Here is a 25,449-nt window from a genome sequence, read left to right on the forward strand (position 1 = left end):
GCTGCTGAGTAAAGTCTTGCCCCCCAGATTAAAATTTGACAGCCCTCCCCTGTATTGGGCATATCCTGCAGTGACTTGTTTGTTAGAGCAGAGTGGACCTAGACCCGTATTAATCAATAGACGTATCTTCAGATCCGCTCCTTATTGAATACAGACGTGCACATACACGATGTATATGCGTTCTTTAAAAAATACACATTATGTTCCTTTTGCATTTGTTATTGAAGCAGGAACAGAATGGTTGAGAATGAGAGCTTGTTAATATATGGGATAATATACCTCCAAACTGTATATTCAAGTATACTATACTGATTGTCACAGAGAAGTCCCATGACCATATACCTGAGATCTTTTATTCAGTTTATGGATCTGTAGTGACTTATAATATCCATACAAAATAGAGCAGTGAGTGTATTTTTACCTTTAATACACAAATTAAATTGTGGACATCAGAACTTAATGCTTATAAGAAATGACTGCAGAACTTAATGTTTATACAGATATCATTTACAGGAGTTTAGAGATATATTAACATCATGTGTTTTATATGATGATATATATCTTATCAAGTAGAGGGTAGTATGTAATATCTTTATAAGGTATGTTGAGACTGATTTTTTGGGTGGTTGGTTGGTTGGATGAATGAGAATCAGGGTGGTGAATGAAGGAAAAACTATGAAACAGTAAAAGTGATTGCTTCCTTTCATCTATTTTTTAATATACAACAGGAAGCGCTCAGGATTAGTACTCAGAAAGGGTATTATAGATACTTTAATAGCTCCTCTAACCCCCTAAGGTTAGAGGAGAGGAAATTTCACAACCAGCAAAGGAAGGGGTTCTTTACAGTAAGGACAGTCAAGATATGGAATTCATTGCCAGGGAAGGTTGTGATGGCAGATTCAATAGATATGTTTAAGAAAAGGTTAGACAATTTTTTAGCGGAAAAGTGTATTCTGGGATATGACCATTAATTAAAATGAAGGATAGTAGTGGATATAGGGTAAAAATAGGACTGCAATATTGGGTCCAGGGTGATTTTCACAATTGGAACAGATTGGCAGTTGCTTACTCTGGATCAATTTCAAATATAAATGCAGGATCGCAGAAGATCCAAAATAGGTTGAACTTGATGAACTGGTGTCTTTTTTCAACCTCATCAACTATGTTACTATGTTACTATGTTAATTACCTCAAATACAATACAATGGGCATAGTAGGCATTTTTGCAATCATTCATCTTACTACATACAGGAACTTACCAAACTACCTGGAACTAGCCATAAATAATGAAAATGTCCTCTACTGAAAAATCATAGGTACAGATATTGTTTTCCAAATATTATAAAATGTAGAAAATAACCAAGGTAAATATTTCTAAGCCTTGATGTAAATCATAGTTTACTGACATTTTTTTTCTTATTATTACATTTTCTGAACTATGGAAATGTTAAAGGTATACTGTAGGTGACAGATGGATTTTCATTCCACTGGTTTTTATATATAAATGGGATATTTAAGAGTCCTTGCTCTTGTTATCGCTCCCTAAATATAGGGAAATGTGCCACAAACTCAGTGAAACTTGATTTTTTTCAGGATACCAATCAGCAAGTAAGCAAAAAATATTTGATATCCTAAACAGATTATAAATGGCCTCCACCATGATTCCTAACCAGTATAAAGTTGGGAGCAGTATAAAAGGTAAAGAAAGATAAAGTGTACCTTACCTACCTGGTTCCGTGTTTTGTGTGATTTCTGCAGCCACACCCTCCACTGGTCATACAGCTTGATGCTAAGGTTGGAGCAACCATATGCATGTTTCTTCACCCATCCGAAGAATTGCTTCAACTCCCGTCGTAGGGTGGAATTCTGCTCCCCACTCTTTGGATCGCATACCCCCGTTATCCTCTCTAAACAATACACAAAGTAAAACATAGCTATGGGAACACATTCTGTTGCTGGAAGACTATACCGCATTGTGCACATAAGAGACCATCTGCTTAGAGGGTTTTCCACATTTATGTGACTTTAATTTTTTGGCTTGTACTCTAGCAACCTTTATTAAATACATTGCTTTCTTTTTCTGGCTTCATCCTATGTATTTAAGTCATGTATTTCTCTAATTGGGCAGAGTCGTACATTCCTGTTACTCTGGGAAACAACACTGCTCTGCATTGGATGCCACGGGATCTATGAGGCGGCTAAGTGCTCTATTACAGGGCAATGGAAACTCTGATCCCAAACGTTGCAGAAGAAAATGCTCAAGAAACTTAAAGTCATCTGAAAAACTTTTATGTGATTATTCAAGCAGCGGAGGTCAAGTTTAAGGTCAAGTATCTAAAGAAGAGTTCATAAGGAGTAGTTACAAGAGGAGTCAAAAGAGGTCCTACATGAACCATAAAAAATATCACTTTTAGCAGAAATTTGAAAACACTGATATTTGGACAATTTTATTTTAATTTGTTAAATCCCTCAGCTCACAGGTGATATTAACCTCTTTTCCTAAGTTATCCCTATGAAATGTACCACATTTGTATAGAGGTTCAAAGAAAAAAATATCTCCTGTCCAAATATTGGTATTTTAACACCTCTATTAGTTGTGTTAGCATTCAAAAATAATGTTTTCATCATTGTTTCATCAACGCAATTTGAAGCAAACCAAACAAAGATATATGTATATTTTAAGTAACTTGTCATGGGAGTTAGCAGAGCTGTTTTCTTAAAATCCTGTTTATATCTAGGATTATAAAAACCGGAAAATAATAACATGGAGATCAGTTAATAAATAAGAAACAGAGGACTGTTGAAATCTGCTGGCACCAGATAAGGTATAAAAAACAAGAGGTATTTCCCCACTGGGAAATAATTTTGAAAATTGGCTTTTTCGCAAGAACACCAGGTGTCGGAGCATAGTTAAGACATTCCTGACAAGGATAAAGAGCAGTCTGTAGACTATTAAGTGTACAGCCAACTCTGCAACACCCTATGTGCTCCAAATATCATCAGCGTTTAACAGTAAGGAAGATAACGTTATGCCATGAGAATATGTCAATGTTATTGTCAAAGCGGAGACAGCTTCTCTGTAATCTAGCCACTAAAAAAGTTTTTAAAATAATAGGTCAAGACAATTCTGAAATTAAACATTATGTGTTGGTTCAGTGTGACTGAACAAAACAGAGTTTAAAAATCACTTCCAAATCAATCATTCCAGAAGATCAATGGGAAAAAGAATGAATGTGTATGCCATTGAGACAATCTGTTTCAAATATATCTTCTCACAATGTTGAGAAGTAACTTGTTTGCCAATAATATTACCCTCTAATATTCCATAATAATGGTGGGATTTTGTTCAGAGCCTGAAGGAAATGATACTATTCATTTAGTTGGATGTACAAAACAATAATTGGTAAAATTTCCCGAGCGGCTTAGCGAGGGAAGATAATGTTGTTCTACTTGCCACTGGCTGTGCATAAAATCTGATCTCATGTTCTGTAAGTGGAACGAAGTCTGACATTCCTCTTATGGGAAGTAAGCCCCAGCAACAAATAGTCTGGAATAATGGTCTGTGTCCTCTATTCCTGTAAATATTCAAATGATTTCCACGAAAAGGTATGTTAAGATGCAGTTAAACAGCCTTTTTTACAGATGGAAAACCATGTGCCCTAAAATTGAAATAATAGAAGCCACTAACTGACAAGAATAAGAGCGCAAGCAGAATATCTCGTAGCTTGAACAATAAGAAATATATATATATATATATATATATATATATATATATATATATATATATATATATATATATATGTATATGTACATATATATATATATATATATATATATATATATATATATATATATATCATATATCATATATCATTTTCAGTTGATTGAGTTGTGTAATTATGGGACAAATCTCATTGTCATAAATGTGTTTAGGTATTAAATAGCCTGACCCATGATCATGTTATTATAATTAAAACCATCAAGTCCAAGGAATGCAATTTGTATATTAAGGGTTACCAGATTTATCAGATGTTATTAATAGTCTTGTAAGGCCATATTCAAATAAAACACAAACACACAATAGGGCAGACTGTATGGACATATAGGTCAAATTCTGCTCTTAAATTCTACACTTATGCTCCTATCTATTTGCCTAAATTAGTTGGTTGCAGTTCACTACAGCATTTGAACAGGGAGTGAAAGCAGCACATTGTACTTATAGAAAAAGTCCTCCTGCATTGTCTATAAGCTCAGCTAATATATATGTCACACAAGTGGAAAATGTCACTTTATTTGTCTGGTTAACTATGCTGGCACTGAAAACGGTGACCATTTAATAATTATTTGCATAAAAACTCAGTCATACTTAGTTAAATGTACAATAAAGTCATACTTAAGGTTCTATTCTTTATATGTTAGAAATAAATATTGTTTAGCTTTAGGAGAACAAAACTAACCACTTCTTGGAGTAGAGGCGGCAGTTGGATTGCTCCAATCACTCCAGATGCCTGCTTTTTTAGACCCATAAATCCCAAATGGGTTACACCGGATCTGAACAAAGTAGACAGTTCCCGGTTTCAATCCAGCAAGGCGGCAAGAAGTCTGGTTACCCACATCATCAACTACCTGTGAAGTATAAATACAATGTATTGGGTAACTTATAACAATCACTCACTTATCTATACAATAAAAATGTATACATAATAATTAATAAAATTTCATATGTTCATTTTCATTTTTATTTTACAACAGAAAAAAAAAAATAATGAAAAAATAACATTTATAGGTTTTAATTGGTGAATTATAATTGCCAGTATAAAAACATTCATAATTCTCCTACATTAATTTAAAGTAGCTAAAACATACCACAGTAATTTATTCCTAAGCAATTAAACTACAGTATGTGTACTATTGCAAATGTTGTATATGCACCTTCCATTCTGTACTATCTTCTACTCTATATCGGATCTGGTATTTGGCTTGAAACAAAAAGTCCTTCAAAGCAGGGGGGGAACTCCAGCGTACACTGAGCTGATCCTCCAAGTCCCCAACTCGACTCACATGGACATCTGATGGTGGGTCTGTGGTGACTGCAAAAAAGGTGACATATGTGGTTAGAATATTTACTTTAACAGCATTATGCAAAACCATAAACAAAGTTCTCACAGGAATCACATTTTTATTTTTACCAACACTGCTCCAATGAACATGGATAAATATTACTTATGTAACTCACAGAGAAAAAAAAGCATGGTATGACCCACTAATAAATACTGAATATGACCAAAACAATATATTTTGATAGATAACCTCTCTGAAGAGAACAAGTCGGATGTATAACCTTTGTTTCATATAGACTTGTGTTTGACACCATAGTCTTCCCACATTGTTCCGAAAGCAGCTTTACCTCATATTCTGTGCTATTGTAGACCTTACTTCCACTCTAGTGGCTTTCTACTTGCTTCCATTCTCAGTCTTCCCATCAGGACACTGGTTCGGTCACTTACAGCCTCACTACCCATTGTCACACAAGTGGCTTCCAGAAGATTAATTAGCTCATTTCCTAAAATACTATAAGTATTACAATAATCTGGCAGTAGATTGTTATATTCCCACCCACTTCAAAACTGGAAACAAATGGACATCTACGAGATAATGTAATAATGATATGAAGGAATAATGATAAAAAGGTGTTATGACCTTTGTTAAATATAACTTAAAAATCAAAAATATCTACAGGGATTGAGAGTTGGTCCTCAGTCTTCTGTGGAAATAAGGCGATCTAGAGTTTGATTATAACTGTATTTCAATTTTATCTAATTACTTGGCTGATTTGTAAAAGCAAAGAGCCATATTCCATTTTAAGAAGTAGCTAAGAGAATACCATTACCAATTGCAATCAAAAGCCACGCCAAACTGAAAGACAGTAGGCAACGACTCTTGCTGCTTTTCATTGCCAGCTGGGCCTTTTCTGGCTTCATCAACATGTCCACTGCAACCTTCTAATCCATGAGGGGAGCAAAGCTAATTATTGACTGATTTCCCTTGTCCTAACTTGTATATTTGTTGATTTACTATATATTTAATTTGTATTACCTCAATTTAAAGACTGAGATTCATCTTTATGGTTTGGAAAAGGGGAGCGGTTGGTTTTTCAAGATTCTTCTCCCAGTTTGTGTTTGTAGTTGGGTAGTCTGCCTAAAAATGTTTGTTTGGGATTGGTACCAGTGGAGTTTTTACTTCATTGTTGTTATTAGGTGGCAATACAAGTCATTCTACTACAAAAAATTGGCATTAAAGTATCCATGGATTCAACAGACCTTCAGCTTTACTTATTCCTCCTAGTCTGGGGGGTGTAGGTAATTTGAGTGTATAGATCTTTGTCTCTGGAGGTTCTGTCCATGCAACAGGATGATATGGTTCACTATCTAATACTGCACTGTAATATTTATAGTACGCCATGAATCCTAGGGAACATCCTCCCTTGATGAAACTCTTCTGATGGTTGCTATATAAAAACTTGACCAAGCCAGAAACCACCAGTAAGGCTAATCATGAAATGATCAATCTATTTGGCTCCTTTTCAGGTCTCAAAATAAATTGGGATAAATCTCTGCTTTTTCTGGTAGATTCAGGAGGGGTGCAATATTTTACTTTTTTACTTAATCATTTATTGTTCAGGCATTTAGGGCTCCATCACTCTTCTACCATGCAGCTCCATAATCTCTCTGCTGCAGTGTAATTATCCTTCTTAGAGTCATTTCTACATTCTAGACATGATATAGCAAGATCACATGGATAGCAATATAATAAAACAAAGCAGGTAACGATATACAGAAGCAATTAGGAACCTAATAGTTTCGATGCAACTTACATAGCAAACATTCCTTCAGCCTCTCAAATGTAAAACTCAATAAGTTAATTGAATTCAATGTTTAAAGGATAGGGGTGTGCATCAAGGTATGTGAATAAGAATTATTTTCTCAGTTCATAGACGTGCTTTAATATATCTTACCCACATCAAGAATGTCCAGGGTTATTATGTCAGAAGTTGTGGATCCCAATCTGTTTGAAGCTTCCACCCAAATCTCGTATGGCGTAAATAGGGCAAGATCCTTAGGGATGTGGCAGGAATACTGTCCCATGGTATGATATTCTACACATGTATTATCTCTGCCATACCACCTGGAATATACAAGTCATCTATTATTTCTCATCTGAGACAAACTACATATTTCAAACCATTGTAAGATTGACACTCTCGAATCCCCTTTAAAGCTATACAAAGCTATAATTAAGAGATATGTTTGAATGCATTGTTGAATTATTGAATATAGCTGAAACCTTTTATTTATGCATTCTTTTTATATTAGGTGTTTATTTTATACTGCTTCCCATTATTATGCTGTTCTTTGGTGAACAAGAGTTAAAGCAATATTTCTAGGCTATATTAAAAAAATAAACTACTATACAAAATATAAGAAAACCATGCACGTGAAAATGTAAACACATTAGCAATAATTATAGTAAAGATAAGGGGGTCTATTTAACAAAACTCTTCCACTATGAAAGTTTTCTATCGCTTCATATCACGCAGCTTAACAAATAAAAAATGTCTCCAGGGCAGCTGAGTGATGGAAGCTCCCCATTGACTCTGGTGCGGTAAGATGAGTCAGGTCAATCCTTCTGTCCATGTGTGAGAATGAATAGACCTTCTTTGTTTCATCTTTGTTTATAGGCTATATATTATGCATACATAAAGTACAGTGCGGAATTACTTTCCTCGGAATATAAAGCAAAAACTAAACTCGAAGATTGTTTCATAAGAACTTTGCATCATCATCAGCAGCAGCAGCTATTTTATATAGCACCACTAATTCTGCAGGGCAGTCCCTGCCCCATTGGAGCTTACAGTCTAAATTCCCCAACATACAGACACAGACCGAGAGAGACTAGGGACATATTAATGCCTACTAGTATGGTTTTGGAGTGTAGTAGAAAACCGGAGCCCCCGGAGGAAACCTAACCACAGGGAGAGCATGCAAACTCCACACAGATAAGGCAATGGTCTGAAATCGAACTCAAAACTGCAAAATGGCCTGTTAAGCTGTTGCAACTAGATTTGTGCTGAATTTCCCCCAACAACTCTATTCTCTAATTGATTAATAATAAAACAAGCCGTTTCCCTGAGCCCTGATTCAGAGATCTACACAATGTGGTTGATTCACCATGGAAATTATGTGGCTTTCTCCAGTTTAAACTTTTTGTTTTGTTTTTTAAAGAGTAATCACGTTTTTCATTTTAAAAAATATCACCACTTTTATACAATACCTGAGTTTGTATTTCAAAGTGTAGTTGGTGTGCAGGTAGGTCTCTCCTTCACTCCCAGGAACCCACTTGCAGGTTAAGTCTTTCATGTTCTTTGACCAGCACGTAATATTGGTTGGTTTCTCTGGTGCCACTAAACCATAATAATAAAAAAAAGCAACATTCGTGTTAGAAAACAAAACTTATTTTCAGAAATACTGTACGATTGTCTTTTCAAAGCATATTATTCCCATGTCACTTGTTTTATTGTTTTAACTAGGATAGGCAAGCTTTGTCTGAAGCAAATGAATGCAGCTGTCTCTGATGTAGGCTTTGGGAACACCAAGATATAGGAAATGATTGTGAAAATGGTACTTTTCATTCTAAATAGTTTTGTTATAATGATTGCAGTGACAATAGTTGTGTTTTATAACTTACGCTACACTAATACTAATGTTTATGTTGCTGTGTTTAAGGGATAAGAGCGATGTCATTTCTGGTACTAGTTTAGGTTAAACAATAGATAGACACTCCCGTGGGGCAGATAAACAAATGTAGCATAAACATAAATATACTGGACATTATTATACACTATATGAAGAGATGGAATATATAGTTCCTGAACAAGTTTAATAAAAGTGTGGCTGAACCTTCTTGGAACTTCCCAACAATTTTGCAAACATTATACATGCAACACATATACTACTGAGAAATATTAATATGTGTATATGTGTATATAATACTAATATGTGTATTTTCTGATTTTTATAATTGCGCAGAATTCTGCCTGTCTCTCCTGAGATACTAGGATGCAAAACAATTGGCCTTGTCTGCCTAATGATTGCTTAAGGCAATTGAATGACTTTTAGTGTTTCATTTTGTGGAATAAAATCTGCTTTTTCCATATTACCATTATATTTAGACAAGGCCAACTTGAGACTTGTTTCAACTTATACTAACCTGTATGGTGAAATGACTTCTTACAGTTCACGCTACTTTAAAATATGTCTAGGTAAACATTCCATAAGCAAGTTACAGAAATAAGTTAATGGAAAACACTTAAAGAGGTTTATGTTTATACAATTGACCAAACCTAATGACTGCACTGAATGCAATGTATTTTCAAAAAATCATACAGCATCAAGTGACTAATTAACATTAGTTTTTAATTTCATGATTTCCTAAACATTTTCTATTCTGTTGACCATATTAAATATAATTATTAAGTTATAATCCCATTGAAAGAAGGATTAAAGTTGACTATGGTCAATAGCAAAATCCTGTCCTCCCTCAGATAATAATTGATGGTTAGTTATATGTACAAAATAATATTAAATAAATAAACAAAACTTCTTAATATACTGTCCATTCAGAGGCTGAAGGCTTTGATTTGTAAGACATTACAATTATATTTTAGTTTATTTCATAGATATATATTTCGAAAAGCTTGGCTCAGGTCACAATATCAGAATTTAGCTAGACATTTTTAACCCTCTGATTCACCATTCACCACCATTGAAGGGAGGATCATCAGGTCTAGTGGCTCTTGGCATCAACCAGATAGGACAAGTCCTTGCAGACAGAAGAATAGAGAATTACATACATTGTAATCTGCATGTCAACAATCTGCCAAGCAACAAGGGTAGTTGTGGACAGAAATTGATTAAATAATGACAGCAATATTTTCTATAGTCTCCACCAAGGTAACCCCAGGTAAACATCCAAGGAAATATATTGACAAGCACTGAAAAGCCAAGACTTGTTGGAAATCTGAGTCTATCGACCTGGGAAACAATGTTATTTTAAGTAAGTTTATTTTGCTAAAATAAAATAAAACACATCTGACATACAGACACATTCCTCAGAATGAAATAATCTAACATATTACGTATGGATGTGCGATGAAAGGTTTCTTGTGTCCTGTGGTTTTTCTAATGGTTGTAGAATGAGTTTTAATCTCCTGTCATAGCATTCTGACAAGATGGTATTTTTGCACTGTATATAGTTTGATTCATATGGATAAAGATTGTACACAGCAAGAGGTGATTTCACACTACTCCATGTCCTCATTCAAGAGTTCATTACTTGTGGAGGATTGCAATAAATCAATAAATGATATCTTAAACATGATTATGATTATTCCCCAGACAGTAACAAGCAGCAGAGATTGGAAGCTGCTTTTATTTTGTTCTAAATTATTTCCAAAGGTTAACTACTTGCTTCTTTTACTTCTTTTTAGAGACATAGATAGATAGATAACATCCACATGTGCTTGTTGAACATCTTTTTCCAAAACCATTGGCATTACTATGCAGTTGTAGTCCCTTTGGTGCTATAATAGCCTCCATTCTTATAGGAAGGCTTTCCATTAGATTCTGGAACATGGCTGCTAGGATTTGCATCCATTCAGCCACAACAGCATTAGAGAGGTTGGGCACTGATATTGGGGGATAAGGCCTTTCTCACAGTTTGCACTCCATGCCAAAGGTATTCAATGGAGTTAAGGGACAGACCAGTCAAGTTCTCCCATACCAAACTCAGGAAACCATTTTTTGATGGATCTACCTTTGTACACAGAGGCATTAGCATGCTGAAACAAGACAGGATCTTCACCAAACTGTTGCCACAAACTTAGAAGCACACAATTCTTTAGAATAAACATTCCCTTTAACTGGAACTAAGGGACTCAAACCAACAAAAACAGCTCCAGAACATAATTTGTCCTCCAGCAAATTTTAGAGTTGACAGTATGCATTCTGGTAGGAAGTGTTTTCCTGGCATCTGTCAAACTCAGATTCGTCTGTCAGACTTCCAGATAGTGAAGTATGATTCATCATTTCAAAGAATGCATTTCCACTACTCCAGAGTCCAGTGGCTGTGTGCTTTACACCACTCCATTTGACATTTTGCATGGTGAGCCAAGACTTGTGTGCAGCCATGGACACCCAATTCATGAAGCTCCTGATGAACAGTTCCTGTGCTGACATTGCTTCCAGAGGCACTAGTGAGTGTTGCAACTGAGGACAGATGATTTTCACAAGCTTTTCTGGCATAATGTTATGCAGCTGAGCTTTTGTTGCTCTTTGACATTTTAACTTCACAATAACAGCACTTACAGTTGACCAGGGCAGCCCGTGCAGGGAAGAAATTTGACTGCCTTGTTGAAAAGGCATCCTTGCCACATTGAAAATCACTTAGCTCTTTAATACGACTCATTATACTGTTAATGTTTGACTTGAAGATTGCATGGCTGTATGCTTGATTTTGCACCTGTTAGCAATGAGTGTGACTACAATGGCCAAAAATTACAATTATAAGGGGTGACAACATGGTGTTGGTCATACAGTGTAGATAGATAGATAGATAGATAGATAGATATTTTGATGCACTTGGGCTCCATGTTAACTGATGTTTTACATGTACTCAAGATGCAGGATATGTACATAAAACTGTTTTGTATCCTCTACGGCATATGGTCTCCCAGGAGATCACATTATTTTTCAAAATGATTCTGGAGAAGGGGGGAGGTACTGCAGCAGAAGTGGTCATATACAGTATATACACTCTCTTGTTAGAATTTTAGATAAGCTGCTTCTAAATAAAATGTTAATTTGTAACAAAAACTTTATAAAAGCAACAATCTACCAGCCCTGTTGTTTACTAATATTCCCTACTTCACTCCCAATGGTACAGAATAGTAAATCCATATTTGCTGTGGTAAAATTTGTTTGTAATAGTTAGCAATATCTCTTGTTTTTTGTTCGTTAATGAATCAGTTTCTGTATGTGTAAAGTAAAAAATTTAAATAGTACAGTAGAGGGTGCCAGACGCACAAGTAAGAATGTTTCATGCACAATATTGCTATAGGTGACACAAGAACGAGTCAGTCTAGTAACAATAGAGTATAGTGGTAGGTTCGAGAGGCATATCAGGCATAACTTGTTACACTTTTTGCCCTAGATAGGCTATTGCAGCCAGACCCTAACTGATTTCCACTTGTGTAAGTGAAAACAAAAGGGTATAGTGGTGCTCTGGATTAACTCTGAGATACAAGTTTAAATAGTTCCAGAAAAATGACATTGAAGTCAGCTTAATGTATCTATGAGATGAGATGAGATTAGATGAGATACAATGAACTATTCAGAGTTCCAATAGCAGTTAGTTTGTTATTGGACAAATTGGAGTAAATATAGGCAACCCTGCTCAGGACATATGATACATGGCTTTGTTTATACCTTGACATTGTAGGTAATTTGCTATAAACAGATGTATAGAATAAAGGGACTATTTAAGGGTCTGATTTAGAGTTGGAAGTATGCCATTTTTTGTGCTTAAGATGCGCATTTCTCAACTGTGCAAGGGCACAAAAAATGCACCCCAATATTGATGATTGTGTATCACAGACTTGTGTCCCATGACCTGGCGTGGCGGAACTCTGGGCAGGAAGGGAGTGCAAGCTGAGTACAGTAAGGACGTGTTCACATAAGTGCATCATAATTAGACATGGACCCACCCTCTCAGAAGGTGTATCTTTTGCAGGTATAAGAGGGATGGTGCAAAGATACATAATATTGACTATCAGCAATACAATATAGCTGCTTCTGATTGGCTTGTGTGTTGACCTCTCTAGTTGAAGCTAAATTAATTTTGACACTACATTATATAAAGTCACAGCTGTCTATATGCATGACTTATTTTTCATTTCTATTTGAACTACTGCAGGAAATAAGAATGCCACTGGTTTCAAAAGGGTAAACAACGGATGTGGAGGTGTTTCAATTAATTGCATTTTATATGGAAATGCAAATTTTGCATTTATTAATAATAGTCAAGACACTAGTCTAACTTGTGTATATGACACTTCATTTAATTATTATACTGTATACAGATAGGGTAATGTGAGTTTAACATTTACTAATAACACTGCCAAGCCTTCTCTCTATGCTTTATTTTAGGTGTATACACACTTGTATGCCTGGAGCAAATAATACTGTTTTTGAGTAGTACTCATGTTGAGATACATCTGATTCAACATACACGCATAAGTACACTTTTAGTACATCTTTGTTGTTTACGTTCTGTGCGCACATGCATATAACTGACTGCCACCCTTACTGTATATCCTGCTTAACTATTTGCAATGTTATCTTTAATAGATTTATTTAGATTAGGGAAATTATATTTACCTAAGAAAGAGAGATATACAGTATACTCTTTAAAAAGTACCTATATCCTCCTCAGTAGCTCAAACAACACACCTATAAACACACTCCCTAACTCACATCGCCACTGATCATGTAACCAGCTAAAATGTGTTTAAACTCATTGCATGACACTATATACAACATACAATTTATAACTATCCTGATTCATTACTGACAAACCTCAATGTAGCAGCCACTGTCTCTATTCCTTTCTCTCTTATTGTCTCTTTTGTCTTGTTAGCCCAATGTCAACGTATTGCTAGTCTATCATGAATTTAATATCATTTGTCTATCGCTATTTACAACTCTACAAAATACACTGATACTTTATAAATAAAATATATTAATTATTGTGATAATAACAATAATAATAATAATAATAATAATAATACTAAAAAACAGGATTGTTGGTGGTCTTACACTCATGCAAGTGTTATGACAAGGGCTAAATTGTAAACCTGAGCCCCGCTTCAATGCAGCTGTAAAACATTCTCTTATACTTGTTTTCTAAAATAAATATTCACCATTCTGTAACATTTTTGTTTATTTTACATGTGGTTGGTAATGGAAAGTCTAGAGAGAACCTTTTTACTACAATAAATAATTGAATGCAATAACCCTGCCATCTCTTACTTACTGAAGTTATTGGCTTTAATGGCTCAAACCTTTGATATTAATTAAACAAAGAAACCTGTTAAAATGTCAACTCCGGTACAATGAAGCAGCAGAACCAATCTGCAACAAATGTCTGCTACCACTATTAAACTCTCACCACATAATTTTTAAGTTGATCATATCTTGTCATAATATAAAATAAATCATTTCCAACACGGTCATGTACAATTTCAGGATCAATGTCTATTTCATATATGCACACTTTATATGGCTGCCATTACTAGACAATTGATGAACTTCTCTGTCACTTTAGTGGCTCTTCAGTATGGTGGACAGTTACATTGCTTCAGGGTGACTCTATGAAGAAAATATATATTTGTCCCATGTGACTTCAAATAATCAAAAACATCATCCTTAAATATTGGAGAAAAACAGACCCCCCCCCCCCCCCTTCCCTCCAGACAACAACTCCTAAATAAAATTTGGTTCTTGGCATCAATGGAAAAAATGTTGGCATATTTGAACAATAAATACCATAAATTCTCCCAAGTCTAGTGCGATTATTTCATATATAATAGTTCCTCCGGTTCTCACACTACCAACACTCATTCCCAGGATAATTCATCCCTCTTCTTATAACTTTCTCTGCTTGATGTTCAATATTGATTTTGGTCCCCTCAATTATGGACCATTGGCCGCCGGGAGTCCTGTGTAAGGTCTCAGTACCTCCTACTTCTCGCCTCCCCCACATTCCTTCCTTCTCTACATTGTGGGGGGGGGGGGTACTCATACTCCTATACATCAGTCAGTGATATTATGTTAATTCCTCTGGACATCTTAGGCCAGCTAAATGTTTGTGTATTCAGTTTGTTTGTTTTATTTATTTATTTATTTTTTTATTTAATGTACTTCTGTTTATTGTTTATTGGCTCAGGCTATCACACAGTCCCTGCCAGATCGATACAATGCTACCTATTGTGGCCTATTTTGGTCCTTCCTTTGTTTGTGTACAATGTGTGTTGATACTTTATAAATAAAGTTACTTTAAAAAAAATGCTGTAATCCTTATGGCTGGTATATCATCAAGTCTCCAGACTGATTATTCTATAAATATATGTGACTTGATTTTTGAGTGACTACCACCTGACACCAGAATGTGAAGCATCCATGGTGTCTCCACATTACTTATCCTCAGAAGCATATGTGGTTATCAAAGCACAACCATTTTTAAGAGAGGGGTCCTGGGGGACACAGAAACCCACGAGATTTATCATGGGACATCCAACTAGATACCATGCCTGTGTTTTCTAAACCTGAAAATCAAAGACATACATCCAACATATAGACATGAGCCCGCCAGGATTCTCCCGTCTTTGCTGTGACACACCAGGTTATCTCCTGACTGCTGCTTGGATCCATTCAGGTTATTCAAGGCCACACTCAAGGCTGTGCCGTTCAGTATCTTATAGAGCTCTGCAGGGAGCCTCCTCCCATTAAGGGTCCAGAACAGGTCCTCTGCTCTCAGGTTTAAGTCAGAGTCCACTAAGCAAGCTGCGGTTAGTGATGATCCTATCATTAGGGTTGGGTCTTGTGGGGTTATTACAGCAGGATCTGTAGAAAAAAACGTGAATAAATACATTACAAAACTGTGTGAAGGTGTGTTAGGGGATTTTCAGAGGATTTGGAAAAGCATGCACAGATTTTACCAGTTTCAGCAGAGTGTAGACTCGTTAGTTGGACACAGAATCCAATGGCCCACTCTTGCCTCAATTTATAGAGGCAGTGCATATGATCCAAGCTCATTAAAAATAAAAAAAAGTGATACTTAAAATATAGACAGCCCTGATGTCACCTTACTTTCATACATTACATAATATTAAAAAAGCATGACCCAAATGTGAGATTAGAATGCATTTTAAGATAAGTTTTATTTCATTTGTGAACATGCACCTTCTAGTTGTGGCCCAAAAAGCCTGAAAATATGTATGCTCTAAAGGATCATGACATTGTGGAACATGTAATATTTATTTGTTGTGTAATATATGCATAAATGCATCCAGAGGCGAAACTAGTGAGCTGTGGGCACCGATGCAGGTAAATGGAGATGAGGAATTCGAGGCCACTGACCCTTTGCATCTGCCATACAGCGGGCCCCTTTATATCCATGGGCCTTGGTGCACTGCACCTGCTTCACCAGTGGTAGTTGCGCCACTGAATGCATCAGAAAAATGCTCTGCACACCTGTCCATTTTCCATATTGGGTTTTTTCGTTACCACTTACAAATCTGTATTACAATTACTGACAGCTGTTAGTACACAGATGTGTTGGTTTTCATACTTCTAAATCTTTAAACACAGTATTATTTGATTTTAGGATCACAAATAAAAAAAATATTGAAGATTCCCTCAAAATAAACGTCATATTGTTATTAAAGTTTTCATATCATATCAGTGATAGCTTTGCTCAGAAAATTCACAGCTATGATAATATATTTTGAATATATATAAACATATATTCATTCATATTTATGAATCCAGTTTTTTTTACAGGTTCTCTTCTGTAGAAAAAAAAGTAAACTGCTTAAATAATATAAGATATGAATGCCAGCCTAACAATACTTGTGTACTCCTGGTAAAATTCCTACACAATGCATAGTTATTACAATGCATTTATAAATATTTAGATTGCGATCTCAGTATGATTACATGGACAAGAGAGGGCTACCGGTCTAGTAGACAATAGAGTTGCTATATTTTGAAAATGTTGAAAATTAAACAATTTCCAACTGTCTCCAAATACTCACAAGTATAGTTCTCTAGCTTTCGACTAAGGGATGCAGAGATGTAGCTCAAATGTGATTATATATTGATTTATTATGCACATTGAATATAAACACAGGAGACAAAGTAAGGGCATAACTAGTGAATTATTCATTTTGTGTTCTTAAACTTCTATCTTACCAATGTCAACACATTTGTATTAACATCTACATCAATCCAAAAATCAGTTTACCTACTGTATGGCAGTGGTTTCTAACCTTCTTGGTGTTGTGACACATCTACATATTTAAATAACACTTGATGGGACACACCAATATTAAAATATTGTGAAAAAATACACCAGAATCACGAATGAATCAATATATAAACTGAATTCAAGCTAAATTGCTGTATTTACCACTAAAATAAAGTTCACATCATGATAATATGCCTATATAGCTTCTATGTAAATTTGTTCAAATGTTTCCTATTTCCATAAACTCTTGTGTCATATCCAGTGTGGGCTCATGACACACAAATGTGTCCCGTTATAACGATTGGATTCCACTGACCTATCGTAACCTTAGCATATTCTGCAGAGCATTAAACCAATATACTTTGGTGGATTTATGAAGCTGTCATGTTTTTTTGTATTTTTTTTAATACTTATGACATCTACTTCATTGCACATAAATTTGGGCATAAGTGTTGGTGTCAAACAAACTTGATAGCATTGAATCTAATTGTGCCCATCTGACATCAGTAATGGGAACAAGATGACTTCTTTGAAACCAGTTATAAACAGTGTGTTAATTCATAAAAGAAATATCTAATAAAATAGATAGTTCAGGGAGGTCAATAGGCATAACTAGCTTTGACCTTTGCAAATTGTATGCATATTTGCATATTTAAAATGACTAGATGAGGAGCTATTCAGGAAACATGAAAGTGTACCTTTCTTATACATAAGATTGCAAACCATCTTTTCTAGTGCAAATGTAATAATTTTTACTAACTGGTCAGTAACACAAATTAGGAAATGAAATACAAAATGTATTTCCTCACTTTGCATGCACATATGGAAAAAAAAAAAATAACAAAGTAATTTGAATGAAGGTCATCATCCCTTTCTATAGTTTTGCTCAATATTACAATATTAGAGTCTGGATCATTGTAAACATACATACAATACAATACATTCCTCTATGTGCAACGCTGCGGACCACTTGTGGCACCTTATAAGCAAAAGATAATAATAAGCCAAAATATAGATGTAGGATTTTGTCGTGCACTGCGTGTTGTAAATGTTGGAAAATATACTACAAATAGTGATAGAATATACTTCTATCTATTATATTTCTATAATGTTATACCAAAAAATAATAAATAGTACATTACAGTCTTTCTGTGAATCAACCTGAATCTGTTACCGAAGAAGCAGAAATTGTCATAAACTAGCCAGACTAAACAATATGTCTAGCATTAATCACAAAAACTAAAGAGGACATTTGTGCAGAATAAACTGAATACATTTTTGTAGGATAACTATTAGCAAATAAGTCCATAACCCCATAACTAACCCACAGCTATTTGTGCCTGGCCTGAAAGATTTTATTTCAGAAATTGCAATGGAAAACTGTGCATGTAAATGCACATTAACGCAACACTGCACAGATGTGCGCACTGAAATGCAAAGTAAGAAATTACAAGTGAACTATCTGAAGCTGGAATAAAACACATTCCTTTTTCCCATTTTCACAATTCTGCCACAGAGTTATAAGAAAATGTCAGTCTAACAAGCAGTGAATCATCATTACTAATGTAATAGGGTTTAATGAGGTGTGCAGGTCAAAGGACATGTCTTAGCACCTTGACAAATATTGCTATACTTACTTCTTATGGCACTATACCTACTACTACATAGTTGACAACATTTTAAAATAATCACCAGGTACATTTTCCCGCTGAGTTGCTGCATATAAGTAAATCATGAGCGGTACAATCTTGACGGCCTGAGAGCCCTATCATCTCTATCGTGTCAGGTTTACTCAATTTCATTAAAATACTTTTTTTACCTTTAGTAAAAAGTAACATATAAAGACTAGAGAATAAGAATATATCTAATTATATCTAACAAGCCCAAAACTATTGTATTGTTTTTTTCTGCAGTTAGCAGTTGGACACAAATTTCTATACCTATGTACCATGAAAACCTTACTGTAAAAGCAGACTGCTTTACAAGAGGCTCAGCAAGAATGCCGTAAATATGTCTGATTTGCAGCTCTAAATCAGTAATTGTCTACACATGGCCACCTAGTAATGACATAACCTACCCTCCTTTCCCTGGTCTAACTTATAGCCAGTTTTACAATGTACTGTGCCAGGGTTCAGTTATGACGGCCTCTGAGGTCTAATTGATGAAACAATGAGCCACTTTCTCCGCACAGTTTTATTTGGAGTATTTGTTTTGCATTTGAAAGTTTTGCCGGCCTAACTGGGAAGAGTTGCTGGAATAGGTTAATGTAACTTATCAAACTCACTAAGGCCTATAATGGGATGCCTTAAATGATACACTTACTTGATGTCCTGGTTTTATCTATAATATATGGGAGGCATATGCATACATGCATACAAATTTATGTATTAAGTCATACTAACCCTAAATAGAAAATAAGTAAGCATGCAAAGATTTCCCTGAAAAATTTCCACTTAACTAAATCTGCTAAATTAGTGTGATAAGACCATGCCTATAATAATGTATACTTACTTTGAAATACTGGTTAATAAACCTCTGGATACATTTATTGAACACAGTTAATAAAACATGATAAATGTGTATGAATGCTACATGCTCCAGGTTTTTCTTAAACTAATTTATTCTTGCACAAATGTGGTATTGATTCTAAACATTTTTTTTGTAGAGCTATTTTACTTGTTTTGTAGTGTTTACCGCACACGTAGGGTTTTAATTCCAATGTTGTTGTTTTGTTACCTTGAATCTATTTTCTTTTATTTAAAGATCCATATATTTCAATAAATATTCTGTATTATTTTGTAGTTTAGTCTGCCATCTGTTGGTGTTAAAATATACTTGCATCCTCTAAAATCTTTTTATAAAACAACTCTACTTTCATTGAGACGTGACTTTAATAACCCCTTTATCTATTTCCCTTTAATCCAAAGGTGAAATAGTTTAAAACTTAATCTAATGAGGACTCTACCCTAAGGGTTCTTTCAGACGAGAGTGTTCAGAGAATTTGTTCATACTGCATTTCAAATGGATCTCAATGCAAACAAACTCTGCTCTGAATATTATACTGGCATTGGGATTATTGATGATAATTATTATTATTATTATTATTATTATTATTATTATTATTATTAGTGATGTGTAAGGAGCCACATTGCTCAGTAGAGAAAACAGGACATATATAAAACAGGAACATACAGTGTAGACAAAATAAATGCAGCCATGCAAACAAAGGGTAGTGAAGGACCTCATTAGAGAGCTTACATTCTAAGTGGAAGAGGGCACAACTGAAACACAAGTAGTGAGTGTGGCTCAGAGTGAGGACAGGGAAAGCTGTGAGGGCGCACTAGTATGGGTAGTGAAGGTGTGTGTAGGGTAGGGTCTGATAAAGAGATGGTTTTAATTTTCAGACAGCGTTTAAAGACTTAAAGGCAGTTGGACAGTGTGAACAGGTGTGGTAAGGAACTCCATACGTGGTTAGTGGCATGGAAGAAGTGTTATAGGCAAGAGGCAGAGTATTTTCGGCTGAGACTTGATACGTATTGATGTTCCCTGCAGTTCAGACAAGCAACAGTGTACTCCACTGGTCAGAGCCTGAAAATCACGCATGTACTATTTCCCATGTGGTCTGGGGGTTTTCCTGACGCTGGTCTGAAGTGTGGTTGAGTGCATGCACTGGACTCAGTGATTCAATGCCTAAGCAATTTTTAGTTTTCTCATGTTTCATTGCTTTTGATATATATTTTTCTGCTTGTCCAAACGGGTCTACGTTTGTAAATAATGGTTTTTTTTTCCAATCAAAAGTTTAGCGTTTAGAAACTGTCAGAACCATAGTAGGGACATAATTTGGGAAATGCGGTTTTCCTGTGACATGCGAGTGCTTCAGCTGTGAGAATGCAATTGTGACACCAGCCTAACAAATTCAGTATTTAACACTGTCACTTCTTTTTTTTTATTATTAATTATTTAAATTATTATTTTACTTTTATTTAAAATTCAATTGAGAATTCAATTCACAATTGAAAACACTTTGAAAAGCCAATGGCCTACTGTAAATGTGGAGGCAAAACATGGTCTAGTGTCACATGATTTTTGACAAAGCCTTATGGCAACTGCTGAATTAAATGTAATGGCCATATATTTCGTTTTTTGGGTTTCTTGTTTCACCTTGTTTTGTATGATTTTATGTATTGCAATTTTATAACATTTTTACTGTAATAAACCTGCAAGAGGCATATATTTCCCATGCCTACCTTATTTGCAAGGTCACAATGTAGAATTTCTGGGAATTTGCTTTCTTCTGCAATAGTTGGAAGTTGGACTCTATATAAAATAGGGTTTATATAAGCCTAATCCATTACAAATGAACAATTGTATTGTTTTATATCCAAAGGGCTAGGTTTACAAAAAGGTAACATGATACAGAAATATAATACTTTTGTTACACTGCAGAATATTAAAGCGTGGGACTGGCTGCAACACAATAAACGACTGCTTGCAGGTTTTGCTTGGTGAATCCCACTGGTTAAAGTAGGTCTACATGACAATTTACAAAGCAACAAAACTACATTTCCATCTATAGGTCTCCTTTCAGATCCGACCCCAGTAGACGCCACATAGGAATCTTTCCTCTCTATTTACAAAGTCAAATGCAGTTAAAAGTTTCAGACAGCTTGATTTTACAAGTCAAGGTCACAGTTAGGAATAAAATAGTTATGTCAAGAAATTGCCCTATATGGAGAGTAATTTCATTTGGCAGGAATACCAAGTGTCCTTCAAAATAAGGTATCTGCATATTCCTTCTTCCACATGTTTATTTTCTTGCGCTGATTTTAAAACACCCTTTCACTTCCAGAAAGCTCAGAGATAATATAGAAAGCTAAACAGAATTGGGATTTCTAATCACTTTTAAGAAAGAGAAAACAGTACACCATATCTAGTGTTGCATTAATGGAAGAACTAGGATTTCCCACAGCGCACATAGCAATATTTTAAACTCATTAAAAACGTTGCCTTCCATATTTCAGTATTTGGTAGTCTGTCCAGGTTTATCCTTGTAAGTCCCACAAATATCGGAAGGCATCATTTATGAGTTGCTGTGTTACAGACCTTCCAACATTATCCTTTCTACTTGCTTTAATTTACTGTTGCAGATATCTGTGCTGAATTGATTAATGAATAACACCTCTCCACCATTGAATTAACTAAGCAGCATCAGAGCATTTTGGAAGGGGTCATGTCAGACAGTCTGGTGTTACAATTACAATTTGATAACAATCTTAAATGGCAATTTAATAATAGAGGGCTGAAAACAACCACAGCAATCTGGAGAGCACAACCCGCATTATTTTGAGAATATGCTAATTACTGCAGATCATATTTAGCTTTGAAATGGTAAGGTAGGGTTGCCAGGTCAGGTATTTAAAACCATACACATCAAAATACACATGATGCATACTTACTATTTATACTATACAGTGATTCCCTTAGGTCAGTACTTTCTGGCTACATGTCAGGCCTCTGGTGAGAGAACCTTTTACAACTGTTCCAGAATTAGCAGTGCCCCCACTGTCTTTGGTTCTACAGGTGCAGAGTCAGGGTAAGTATGGAACTAATCTCCCTCAGATGACAGCCTCATTTTGCCACTAGGTGGTGCACTATCTGTTTTGACAAGCATTTAGGAATAGGGTTTGTTCTAAGATTTGTCACATGAAATGGTTGCTTATAAAGAAGTTAGATCTGCAAAGTTTTGCTTAATCCAAACACCTTGGCTAGTGCATCGCTATTCCTCTCCCTTGTTTAAGTACAACTATAGGATTTACACACAAACTAGTAAACTATCCAGGTTTGGTGATAAGAGTGGAGACCTGGGATTACATTATATTATTAAAATAAGGTAGGATTAGATAAGGATTTTTGGGTGATATATTTATATCTTATATGTTTTATATCATACTTGTACATCCATATAGTTATGCTATGTTCTATATACTCAATACAACTATGCCTTGTGCATTTCATTATGTGCTTGGTTTTATATCTCATTTGACAATCTTAGGAGAAATGAATTTGTGTGTCCCTTTGAATACATTGTGGAACCAAACTAGCTTCTGATTACAATGCAATAGAGCTTTATATATTTACAAGCAAAGGAACAGTAGGTAGCTATTACACATTATGAAAGAGATACCTAGTCCATATTATTTTGCAGATACAAACTGCTCTTGCATGCCTAACCTGTAATAAATTGCATGTCCTTGAGAAGTCTGCATTACTTTTTCATAATTCTCAATATTTCCAAATTAAATATTGAGATAAGTTACACCATACCCCAAATCCACCCAGATCATGTCTCCATCCAGCCAGACAACTCTATTTCTCAGAGCTATTCTTCTATTCTTCTTCTATTGAGCTATCTTTGGGTAAAGCCAAGGTCATTGACAAGGTCATTTAGCCAACCTACAAAGAAACCTAATTGACACAATCAATAAACTTATTTCTCACAAGAACACATTCCACATTTCTGGTGTGCCATGCCCCTTTTGAGCCTTGGAAATCAAGGAGAAGCAATGTTTCTAGGATTAAAAGACGACTTTTACCTGTTTTCACAAAGAGAATTGGAACCTATATTTTCAGGCTGGAAAAACTTGAGGTTTTACACATCATACAAAACATTGCTTTCTTAACTTAAATATTTTGTAGACATCATGTCCAGTTTTATTAAAGAGGTATAGGCAAAACTAGGATATGAATTATAGATAAATATAAAAACAGGGATAGACATTGATGACCAATGCAGAGGACAAAAGTTTTAAAATGGTTTTGAGGACACAAGCTGAGTCAAATTAGGAAAGGGATTTTTTTGAGGGGCTTTGGCTATGCTAAACATTGGGATACTTTTATTACAGAGGTTTTTTTTGTATTGACTAACATAAATATACATTTAAATGAATGCGAACATATATTGCTTGTCAAACAAAAAAAAAGATGAATGGAACAACAAAAACATATACGTAGTAAACCATGCATGACACATAACACAGAACTATGAGAAAGTAAATCCTTAGCATGTATGGTCTGACAAATAAAGATATACTAATACCCCATTCACACTGCCTTAAGAACCAGGGTTATTGCTGGGGGACCCCCAATCATCCGTATCAAGGCTGAGTGTGAACAGGTCCTCTACATCTACCTGGGTCAGATGACCGGGAGTTTAGCAGGGTTATTCCCAGGTCCGACCCGGGTAGATGTCAGTCTGAACTGTGTGACCCGGATTATTCCCGGGTCTCACCAAAACCTATTGAAAGATTAAAAAACAAAATCAACATTACAAGAGCAGTCAATCAAAGCTCCTCTTGTGATGTTGCCAGGGAGACCCAGGCAGACCCAGGTTCAGTGTGAACCTGGTCGACCCGGGAATTTGTCGGGGTGGGAGGCCCTGTCCCAGGATCATAGACCAGGGATATTGCCAAGGATGCAGTGTAAATATGGTATTATTGTGCTATCCATTTCTATGCCAAGCCACATACACTGGTGGGAGGGTTTGGCATTTTTTTAAGTGTATTAGAAATGCATGTCTAATTCATTGGAATGCATTCTTACTAGCAATTTTACTAGTGTTAAAAAGATATTTATAAGCATTCCCAATTCACTTATCCATAGTAAAAATGAAAAATAGAAAAAGATTGATTCCGAAAAATGGAACATAAATGCAATGCAACACAAGTAAAAATGCCAGTGATTATGTTGACACTAGAGGACAATAGTTCCTAGTGCTTGATCTATTTACGTGTATATAATATGATAAAACATGTACAATACACATAAAAACACATTTAAGAACTACCAGTGGGTATAAATAAATACTAAGCAACAGTACATTGTACCTGTGCACCAGTAATAAATATCCCCAACTGGATTAACTTTTAGCATGGTTCACGGCAGATTGGAGGTGCCTCCCAGAAAGGAGGTGTGGCTTCGTATGGAATGGTAGTAGAATAGTCAGACATATATTTGTATTGAGTGGATTGTGACATAGCCTCACTTGCCCTAATTTCCCAATAAGTAATGATGGGAATTATTATACACAGTTCGTGAAAGTGCATACTGTGCAAGAGCATAATATTTTTTCAAAGTATCTGAATTGAGTGAGTCTAGATGAGGCTTGGATTCAGACCTTTATGACCTGTGTTCAATATAATACCCCTTTCAACTTTAGAATAGTCAGCCCCAGGCAGTAATTAATACATCCTCTTCCTTGAAGTATTCATCCATATGTCTGACAAGGGTTCAACATCAGTTACCCTCTCA

The 25,449-nt window shown here is 35.3% G+C and overlaps 1 protein-coding gene across 6 annotated transcripts in view; it reads right to left on the minus strand.

The window, feature by feature from the left end:
• Positions 1-25,449, minus strand: part of CRLF1 (cytokine receptor like factor 1) — a 132,888-nt gene that overhangs the window by 21,766 nt on the left and 85,673 nt on the right. For 3 of the 6 annotated variants that reach the window (XM_075190435.1, XM_075190404.1, XM_075190429.1), the window contains exons 2-7: positions 15,459-15,737; positions 8,332-8,461; positions 7,016-7,185; positions 4,933-5,090; positions 4,458-4,626; positions 1,725-1,907 (exon numbers count right to left, since the gene is read on the minus strand). In XM_075190435.1, the coding sequence (XP_075046536.1) occupies positions 1,725-1,907; positions 4,458-4,626; positions 4,933-5,090; positions 7,016-7,185; positions 8,332-8,461; positions 15,459-15,702 (1,054 nt within the window). In that variant the 5' untranslated portion in view covers positions 15,703-15,737. The remainder of the gene's footprint in view (positions 1-1,724; positions 1,908-4,457; positions 4,627-4,932; positions 5,091-7,015; positions 7,186-8,331; positions 8,462-15,458; positions 15,738-25,449) is intronic. The other 3 variants (XM_075190412.1, XM_075190421.1, XM_075190444.1) reach the window with 2 other exon arrangements.

This window comes from Mixophyes fleayi, chromosome 1 (assembly GCF_038048845.1).
Source record: "Mixophyes fleayi isolate aMixFle1 chromosome 1, aMixFle1.hap1, whole genome shotgun sequence".
Taxonomy (NCBI): Eukaryota; Metazoa; Chordata; class Amphibia; order Anura; family Limnodynastidae; genus Mixophyes; species Mixophyes fleayi.